At 35.7% G+C, this 10,732-nt stretch overlaps 1 protein-coding gene across 1 annotated transcript; it reads right to left on the bottom strand.

The window, feature by feature from the left end:
• Nucleotides 1-1,793: 1,793 nt before the first annotated feature.
• LOC128235618 (hemicentin-1-like) lies at nt 1,794-6,624 on the bottom strand. Its single transcript, XM_052950424.1, has 6 exons — nt 6,312-6,624; nt 5,674-5,952; nt 4,258-4,548; nt 3,950-4,064; nt 2,146-2,234; nt 1,794-1,813 (listed from the first exon to the last, which is right to left on the bottom strand). Exons 1-6 carry the CDS (start codon nt 6,622-6,624, stop codon nt 1,794-1,796), a joined length of 1,107 nt encoding a protein of 368 aa, XP_052806384.1.
• Between the last annotated feature and the right edge of the window lie 4,108 nt (nt 6,625-10,732).

Here is a 10,732-nt window from a genome sequence, read left to right as displayed (position 1 = left end):
GAACCCTCGCGTGGGAAGCGATTTGCACTTTCAGGCCACTTAATTGGGAAACGAAGTCAACTTATGTGCCATTATATGGACATCAAAGGCAATTAAGCATCACTGTAAAGAAATTGACGATAACTAATGCACTTCAATAAGGATAGCGAAGGCCTGTAGCGAGCCAAATTAAGAGAAGCCCATGCAAATATGTGCAACTGTAAGGGAATCATCGGCCACTTACGGGCAATTGTAAGAAAAGTGACTGTCAATAATGCACCGTTAGGGGAGCGGGGGCAACTAATCCACCACTGAGAAGGAATGGTAAGAGCACTAACGCACCATTGTAAGGAAAGCGGAGGACCGTAACACATTAAAACAATGGCTTTTATGTGACCTAGTGGCTCAAACCCACCAATGTAAATCATCTATTAAGGGCATGGTAAGGAACGTAACTATTTGATATTAAAGTATCTTAAAACATGGAGCTCATTTTAATTGACATTTTTAGTACATGCTTGCGTGTCGTTTATGGGGTTTTGTCAGTATCTCACCCTTCAATTCTACCATATAATTCCATTTAGTCATCAGTTAATTATTAAGCGGTTCAGGCACACGTCCTGGAGGGCTTAAAAGCATGTACTAAAAATGTACAATTAATTTGACATGAATTGGACATTTAGTTCAACATTAGTTATCACCTACTTTAGTTTTTGCAAAAATACGAGAAAACTACATAAATTTTCATAACAGCTATATCCAGCGAGGCAAGAGACGTCCATATATCTTTATAAAGTCATTCTCAATGAAATAAAAACCTTTAAATGACCGCAAACGAAAGTATAAAATGTTAGTCAAAGCGTTTAAATGGCCGGGATAACGGCAGATTACAAAAATATGCTTGTGATATTTTGCTTGTTCCGGTACTTTGATACTTTTTTTCGGCATTGACTATAAGTGTTTGCGGAATAAATATCAATTGGACTGAGGGGTGGTTAAACATTAAGCAGAAAAAGAAGGCGATAAATCAGACGTTTAGTTGTAATTTAAATACCCCTAAAAAGAGCAATTATTTGTTACTGTGTTAATCGTGTTTTTACCCCCACGAAGATAACTCAGGGAACAATGTTTTCTAATCAATTGTGAAATAACTGTATAACTTACACTGATGTTTAACAAAGGTTTTACCAAACTAAAAATTCATTTTTAAATATTTTTTTATGTTTTCAGACATGGTTGGCTGGTCAGACGCGTATTTTGGATAAATTACAAATAAATGCCATTTTAATCCCCATTAGCCATTTAATTACAATGAGCAAATGTTGTTTTTTTTAATATACATCGAAATATTGGCTACCCTCACTAAGTTATCACAGACAGCAAATCACCGTAGTTCAGCAGTTAAAAAGTGTACCTGTCTTCGATTTCTCCTTGTTTGGATCGATATTTGACATGGACTCATCTAGCGGCATGTATACGTGTGGATTATCCGGTCTATAAGAGAAACCTCTTATGAACGATAAATATACTAACTAACTAAACCCTCAACCCAATGTTTTGAATGTAAATTGCGAGCTATGCTTTATTTCAGTCACAAGCGTTGGGTGCAATCAATTCGTTCTATGTTGTCATTCTAACGGTGCAATAACTGTCATGCGGATATATTTTAACAACACCCTATGAGTTGCACGGTTATCTGTTACCACTCAAATACGGGCATTTATGCATTTATACACGTAGATAAAAATACACTAACATATACGAGATGTTCGTTAAATATCATCGCTTTACGTGATTTAAAATGAAATAAGTTCCTACCCTTCATTTCCAACACCTGAAACAACAATCATAAATGAGATCAATTTACTCCAATTTTAGGAATTATATTACAAAATATTTATTAAATAGAATAAGCTGATTATTAAGGCCAGTCATAGAAATATTCCTGACACTCTGAGTCTGGCTAATAATGGACGAAATGTTAATACGAGGGGTACTATATCAAAGTAAATGTATACACCAGTCAATTTTGAGGATATTGGTTTGTTGAATTACATGCAATGAAACATCATAGTATACAGGAAATAAATTAGCATTTTTTTTAAAAAGTAATTAAGTGAAAAAAACAACAATACATTATTTTCAAACAATACATGTGATACTTACTCAACTCGTCGTAAACAGGTGTGTTGGTTTTTGCTGATATAGTTTCGCTCGTTACGGCAGCGTTATAACCAGGAATCTCAGCAAAAGGTCTGAATTGTTTCAACGTTGACAAACATACAGATATATTACATGACAGCTGGCCGTGGGAAAATAACTAACTTATAAAAGCAAAACATATCCACAGAATGTTATTTCGTTGCTTTGGATATATGAGCAAGAATAATAATAAAACCCCTCAAATTAAGAGTCTGGTGGACATATGATTGACGTCTATTACGTGCCAGGATTTCCCGGTTACTAGGTCAATGTAGAATTAATAAAATGAAAACAAAATAAAACTTTGTTATCGCAGACATCAATATAACCACACTTAAATTGTTCATAAGATACAAAGTGTAAAACTTCAAAGCTAGAGATTTCACTATATACTATATAACTGCTTTCTAAAATACATTACTGAGATGTCCCTTCCCAATCTCTTTAAACTTACACAATAGGCCTTGAACGTGAACCTGTAAATAAGATGTATGAAATGTATTTGCGGTTTGAAAAACGGGATAGTTTATGTATACTTAAGCAACATTTTTTTTTTATAGTGAAAACCCATTAATAAAATAGGACAGATTGCATGCAATCAAGGATTGAACCAATTTCAATCACGAACGAATGACTGTGCAACACATTGTAAAATTGGTATTGAATTTATTGCTCATTTGGGACTGTGAAGTAAATAGTTTGTTCATTATAAGCAATCGCTAGTTCATTCGCCTTGGGGTGTAGTTGCTAATTACATCAATTTTTCGAAAACTAATAATTTCCACAAACTTGTTCGAGCTACCTACCAGGACATGACATGGTGCATGTTTAAGATCAGTAAATGGACCTTATACAAAGCGAAGATAACAAAACATTATACCTTCTTTACGGGTGACCTTGAAGGCACACGAATATTGATTTCGAAGAACACAGAAGACGACGACAATGAGTACCATCGTTATAACCCCAGCTGTAACACCACCAGCAATTGCAGCGATTTGAGGTTTATCATAGGCGATTTCTGTAAGATGTTTACAACAATATCTCTTATTCGGTACGTTAAAAAATGGTAGTTTTGATTGTCATATCAATTCTTTTTAGGCGTTAAAAAGACGTTCAATATACATAAGATATACCTGTTAATGTGCTGAATGTTAGTGTTTCTTTCGCAGATTCACCTGCTAAATTCAGAGCATAGCATTTGACAAAATAAGATCGCCCTGTTTCTAAACTAATGAGGGTAACGTTCATCTCAGTTTCTCCGTTATGTTGAACACTAACATCCAGCCAATCCGCCAAATTATCTAATACTCGATATGAAATGTGGAACGTTTGTGGAGACCCATTGTTAGGCCCTGGAATCCATGATAAAACAGCGCTTGAACTCGTGACTGTATTTGAAATCACCATAAACCAGCTTGGAGTATCAGGTGGAACTGAAACGTATATTATGTTAATATAAATTCAAAAACTGCCTATAAGAAGAGAGTAATTTTCAAACTAATCCCACAATAGCACAAAATATCTCAATGGATTTACTTCAAATGTTTGCATTATACTGGTACCGACTGATTGCAGAAACATATCCTCGACTAGTTCCTCGCCAATGCCATTTTTAATTGAAATACTGTACGCGCCGAAATCATTAATATCAGCATCCACAATGGTCAAGTTACTTGACAAGTCCATTGTTGTAATTTCATATTTTGCGGTGATGTTTGACAATTGTATGCACATATTTCTCCTCAAACATCTTTTCCAGACGAACTGTGAGGCGATCGGGACTGGGTACGCAACCACATTGTACTGCAGTGTTACATTATTATGTAATCGAGCTGTAAAGTTCAACTTGATATCCTGGCCAGGAGGGCGCCTTGGTGAACCTGAAAGGCGAATCCAAATTTCCAGAGTATACATTTATTTCACAAAGTATCAAATAAATAAGGAATACGGGAATAATTATGTTTTGTGAATGAATCTTAATAAAATATTGACAAAATGTCTATAAAAAATGCAGGGCAAGAAGATATATTTATTTATGAAATGCTGATAATGAAAAGGCATGTGTAAACTTACATGTAACATACATATGTAAGTCCTTTGCTGAAGGTTTGTCAAAATTAAACTTGTTGCTGGCATCACAAGTGTAAAGCCCAGCATCCGTGCATGACAGGTTTGTAATCGTGTAGTCAAGCTGTTTTGAGTAATCGACGGATTTCCTCAGTTCACCGTCCTTTTTAATTTTCATGGTTGATGGAGGATTGCTATCCACCGTGCAGCTTAACGTCGTACTGTTTTTCTCTGTTTGTGTTATGTTTGCTTCGTGTATGTTCCTAGTGACATGAAAGTCTGTTACGCTTGACTTATCTAGAAAATATATACACATACTGTCAGTGCAGGTGTTCTATAGCATTAATAGGATATGCAAGCATATAGTGTATGCGTGTTGTGGTTCTCTTCACAAAGACTGTTATAATGATGTGATTAACAACTCAACGATAAATATATTTACAGTAGTAACAAATGTTTAATGTATAAATGGACATGGTTCATATTCAAGCATGACCTGGATGTGTTTTTAACAAACATTACATTCATATTTATCTTTCACGAAGATGAAGAAGATTTGACAAACAATTTATATTTTGTCCCTTCTACACCAAATCGAACTTGATGGCACAAAACGGACAACAGCCGACCAACATTATAATAACTCACCATGATCATTTTTACTACGATTTGTATTAGCAATATTACATGACCTGACCTATAAATAGAACATCCATGATTGGACAGAGAGCGTTTTTCAAGGAAAACTAAAAATATTTATGTCTTATTAAAACGATTTTATGGTGAATATGGCCTAAACAATATTTCTCACTCTGTCTCTAAAATTACAATCGACTAGTACAAACATTTATCATTTAAATCCCTGTTAATCTAACAAAACCATGACACCAACCCATCAACTTTGTTAATCCAACAATACTCTTGTTTTATTATTCGTATGTTTTTTTAGTAAAAGAGGGTTGTTTTTTTAATAATTATGCAACAAATTGGTGTTTATAAATCTAATGCATTATATATGTTATTTATCATTTTGCCTCATGGTAACATACTACAATCTACATCAATATTTACGTGTTTCTTATTTACCTTTTATTTACCGATTAAATTGAGTTAACAGCTGAAAAATAAAAGGCAAGAACACAGACTTTAGTAACCTGATAAATATATGTGTAAGGATGCAAATCAATTTGCCTAGATTTACTGCCACTACCAATTCAAAAGAGTACTCAGACTTTCTTCCCAAACCATTTGCCAAATCTAATAATACCGTTTAATGAAATGGTAATAAATTTATTAGCGGTTCAATTTCCTGTTTATATTGGACCACAAAATCGTCTTTCGTATTTATTAGTAATGATTTCATGGTGCATAGACAGTATTTTCAAATCTTATAAGCACATAATTGTACAATAATAAACATACACTGAACATTAAGGTGCATGGTTCCGCTATGATTTCCAGTCTGGCCGGGAGATCCAGTGGGCGTCATCTGGTTTGTCGCGGTGCATGTGTACATGCCGTCGTCTGATTTCTGCACGGAAGCAATATTGAAAAACTGGCTGTTCCATTGCCTGCTGTCAATTGACCTCGTCCAGATAAAGAATGTATCAGAAGGGTTCCCAGGGATGAAAGAACATGAAAAGTTTACGACACTGCCCTCCGAAATGTTATAATTCTCAGGAAGTTTCACTTTAGGTCCAACTACAGGAAAAAACAGTAGTGAAAAAGCACTATTATTTGCTTTGAAGAATAAACGGTTTTCAAGAAGCCAAATGTTTAAACAATTTCATTATTTTAACCAGAAGTTAATCGGATCAAAATATTTTGATTAAAAACAGAGAAAAATGCGTTGTTCACTTTACACTTCCAAAATGTATGTCGCCGTTGTTAATCCGACAATACACATCTTGTCTGTAACACCTAATTACAACAAGTGTGACTATAGGTACAGACAATACTGTATGATTACAGCCAATCCCCACTGTTGTTTGCCAAGCAATGCAAGGCTTGTATTTTGCTATAAAACAAAGGCGACTACAAGTAAAATAATGCATGCTTACACTGAACATCTAAGGCAACGCTGGAGGAGTACAGCCAAGCCCCGCCGTTCGTTGCTCTGCACCACACACCCACTCCGTGATCGTTTCTCTGCACAGTCAACGTCAGTTTACCAATAGTCACAATTAGGGTACCACTTGCGCTAGTGTCTGTCTCTTTCCCGGTAGTGATTTCAGTGTCATCCGTCATGTACGGTGTACCGTTATCCTTGTACCACTCCACGATGGCCTGGGGGTTCGCGGCAGATGTCTCACACCGGAACTGCCGGGCGGTGTTTTCTATGACGGACACGGTGTTGCCCGCTGGTGATACCATATACACCGATATTATGCCGACTAAAAATAAACACGTTATCAGTAAGTCTTTTGAAAAATATATTCACAAACACTTTTCTTATTTCTACAAACGGGATAACATCTCTCCAACCCGGTTTTTTCCTTATGATTCCACAGTCAATCAGCTGTCCTTTCTCTACCATACATTCTGCCGAGCTCTCGACGAAGGAAAATGGTTAAGAGTAATATTTTGTGACATTTCAAAGGTTTTTGACAGAATATGGCACAAAGGTCTTTTCCATCAACTCGAATCAAAAGGCATTTCTTGCTATCTTCTCCGTTGCATTTCAAATTACTTATATGAGCGCTTACAACGAGTTGTTACTAATGGTTCTGAATCCACTCTTTTGAAATTCGAAGCAGGTGTTCTACAAGGAACCATCCTCGGGTCATTGCTTTAACTGTCAACTTTTCCACCAACAGAGACAAGTCCTTTTTCAAGTTTTCAACCAACTGAACATGTCACTGGCCAGACTATCACTTCGATTTGAAAATTCTCGTTTAAACGAAAATTAAAACTGAACCATGTTCAATCATGTTCTCAAATTTATCTCCGACATAAAAAGAGATTTATTTAGATGCAAAAGGCCTAATCGGGATTTTCCCCTGAATTCGGGCATTGCCAGTCGTTAAGCTTTAACCTATCCTTCAAATCAACTCATCTATTTATTTTCTAATACCTTCATACTTTAAAAAAAGAATTACATATAAAATATTTTTTCTGCCTTAGATGTTTACTTTTGTTACCACTGACACATTGTTCTTGTTACTAGTGACGCAATTATTACACTGCCCTGTATTTAAATTCGGTAAAATGTTGTTTATACTGTTGGCTAAATAAATGACAGATAAGGAAAGGGGTATTAATATTAGCCCTAGCTATCTCCTCAATCCTTATTTATTATGTATGTAAGTAATGTCTTTGCTAAATGTACATAAAATAATTATTGTTTAAACCAAGTCAGACTTGTTACGACAATAATAAATTCTAACGTCGATAATACATACTTGCTACGACAATAATACACAGATTTTCGATAATAGATTCTTGCTATTAGTTACAGCGGAGATGCGCACTTCTTACGGCACTAATAATACCTATAACGGCTATAATACCTATTTTTAAATTCAAAAATACATACTTAAAAGGACTATAACACACACTTGTAACGACTATAATACATACTTCATACTGAGACAAGTCGAGTTGGTAAAAATAGACTGACAGAATTAGCTGTGTGAAGTTAGCTAAACATACGACATTGGACATTCAAAATCGAATGTTGTGCTGGCACGAAATTGGACATTGGACATTCAAAAGTGAAAGTCGTGCTAGCACGACATTGGACATTGGACATTCAAAATCGAATGTTGTGCTGGCACGACATTGGACATTGGACATTCAAAAGTGAAAGTCGTGCTAGCACGACATTGGACATTCAAAATTGAATGTTGTGCTGGCACGACATTGGACATTGGAAATTCAAAAAAGAATGCTGTGCTGGCACGACATTGGACATTGGACATTCAAAAATGAAAGTCGTGCTAGCACGACATTGTACATTGGACATTCAAAATCGAATGTTGTGCTGCCACGACATTGGACATTGGAAATTCGAAAGTGAAAGTCGTGCTAGCACGACATTGGACATTGGACATTCAAAATCGAATGTTGTGCTGGCACGACATTGGACATTGGATATTCAAAAGTGAATGTCGTGCTGGCACGACATTGGACATTCAAAATCGAATGTTGTGCTGGCACGACATTGGACATCGGACATTCAAAAACGAATGTTGTGCTGGCACGACATTGGACATTGGACATTCAAAAGTAAAAGTCGTGCTGGCACGACATTGGACATTGGACATTCAAAAGTGAAAGTCGTGCTGGCACGACATTGGACATTGGACATTCAAAATCGAATGTTGTGACTTTCACTTTTGAATGTCCAATGTCAAATGTCGTTCCAGCACAACATTCGATTTTGAATGTCCAATGTCCAATGTCGTGCCAGCACGACTTTCACTTTTAAATGTCCAATGTCCAATGTCGTGCCAGCACAACATTCGATTTTGAATGTCCAATGTCCAATGTCGTGCCAGCACGACTTTCACCTTTGAATGTCCAATGTCCAATGTCGTGCCAGCACAACATTCGATTTTGAATGTCCAATGTCCAATGTCGTGCCAGCACAACATTCAATTTTGAATGTCCAGTGTCCATTGTCGTATGTTTAGCTAACTTTACACAGCTGACAGAATTATACTCAATGAAACCGTTTTTGGTGCATTCGTCAGAATCGATCTATGTAAAATGAATTAACGGAATATTTGAAAAATCCTCGATTGTTATTGGGCCACACTAGAAATGCAAACACGAACTTCACATAATACCGGATTTTAAACTGAAAATATATTTCCATGTCAGGGGCGTAGCTAGGCCTAAAAATCCTGTAGGCTCGATGGTTTTATGTGAGTTTGGAGACTTTAATATGCACATTACACACACTTAATTATATTTGCAATGATTAAAATAAAATCAGGCAATACACCTTGCACGTAGTTTGAATAATATTAAACTTAAATTTTGTCATTTTTCAAAAAAGTTGTAGGGTATATGTAGCTACGCCACTGCATGTATACAACAGTGTAATACATATCTATAAATGAAAAAAACATATTGTGTAAAGGTGTTATTGATTTGAATCATGTTGTTTTTGTATAAAATCTAAACAACACATATTAATTATGGTCCACATGAAAATTGCAAAAATATATATACATGGATTATGTTATTTATGATAAACAACTGTGATAAACAACTGTGAATGTTATTTATTCTTTCTGTAAACATGTACAATATATACAAATATACTCCATTATATAGTGCAGTAAAATATGTTGTGTATGTTTTTCTTATTCTCGTTTTACAAGAGAATATTGTCACTCTTTATTTTGAGCGTCATGTACACACATATTTATTTATACTACACATAATAATATTTTGCATGTTTTGGGTATACAAATTGTTAACAAACCTACTTGCTATATAAATGGGTGAATGACTTCCAAGTTACATAAGCATAGGACAAACGTGTCCTTTGAATCCCTAGTATGTCTCACTTGACGTAATTAATACAATGGAACTAGTTTAACATTTCCGGTAATGATGCTTAAAGCCCGGTTAGTTGCCCCTTAGTTCATATTTAGCATAACTGTAACGACAATAATACATACTTTTTGCGAATTAACTTTTGTACGAGGGTATAACATACCTGTTACGACGATTGTTTTGTCCCAAAAGTCGTCATTTAAATTTCCTTCTGGAACTACACAAAACCAAACTTCCCCGTTCCTGGCTCTGGTGACGGCTCCGATGACACAGACGTACTCCCTCCTACTGACACATGAGCAGCTGAGGTAGGGCGGTGGTATGGGTTCTGTGACACATCCTGATAAGCCGTAACCTACTGTTGTTATAACCATAGGAAACCTCAAATGTCTTACAGCAAACACTACATTATTATCATCGAAAGAAGTGGAACACGTCAGTTCAAGTGATGCGTTTTCATTGACTGTGAACCCTCCAGACGTCCCGTTTCCCGACAATGTTTGGCTGCGCACTGTAAAATAGTTTAACAACGTAACATTATAAATGTTTGCCCATCAACCTGCGATTCAAAGCAAGGGTGGTTTTGTTTTAAAGAACTGACAGTAAGACTCCTGATGAACTAAGTAATAAAGGTACTGAAATAACTGATATACTGAATGCTGGGATCGTGGCCTTCAGTTTGAAGGAATGCCTCAATGTATTATTTAATGTCAATTGTACGTCCAAGACGTTAATAATGGCATTTAAACATTTAAGCCCTGTTTAATATGTAATTCATTGCTTGCAGTACACACATAATGAACAATTCAAACGGAAGACAATATAACAATGTATTGGTTGTTACGAAATGTACCAATTTGTGTAGTTATTATTGTTATATATCCCTTGGTAATATTTGTTTGTTCATGGTTGGTGTGCTCACTTTAGTACGAAATCTTCCTAATTGCTTGATATTAATATGTATGGCATTTAG

Source organism: Mya arenaria, chromosome 5 (assembly GCF_026914265.1).
Source record: "Mya arenaria isolate MELC-2E11 chromosome 5, ASM2691426v1".
Taxonomy (NCBI): Eukaryota; Metazoa; Mollusca; class Bivalvia; order Myida; family Myidae; genus Mya; species Mya arenaria.
Note: the sequence above shows the minus strand (reverse complement) of the source record. Positions and strands in the feature narration are given on the sequence as shown.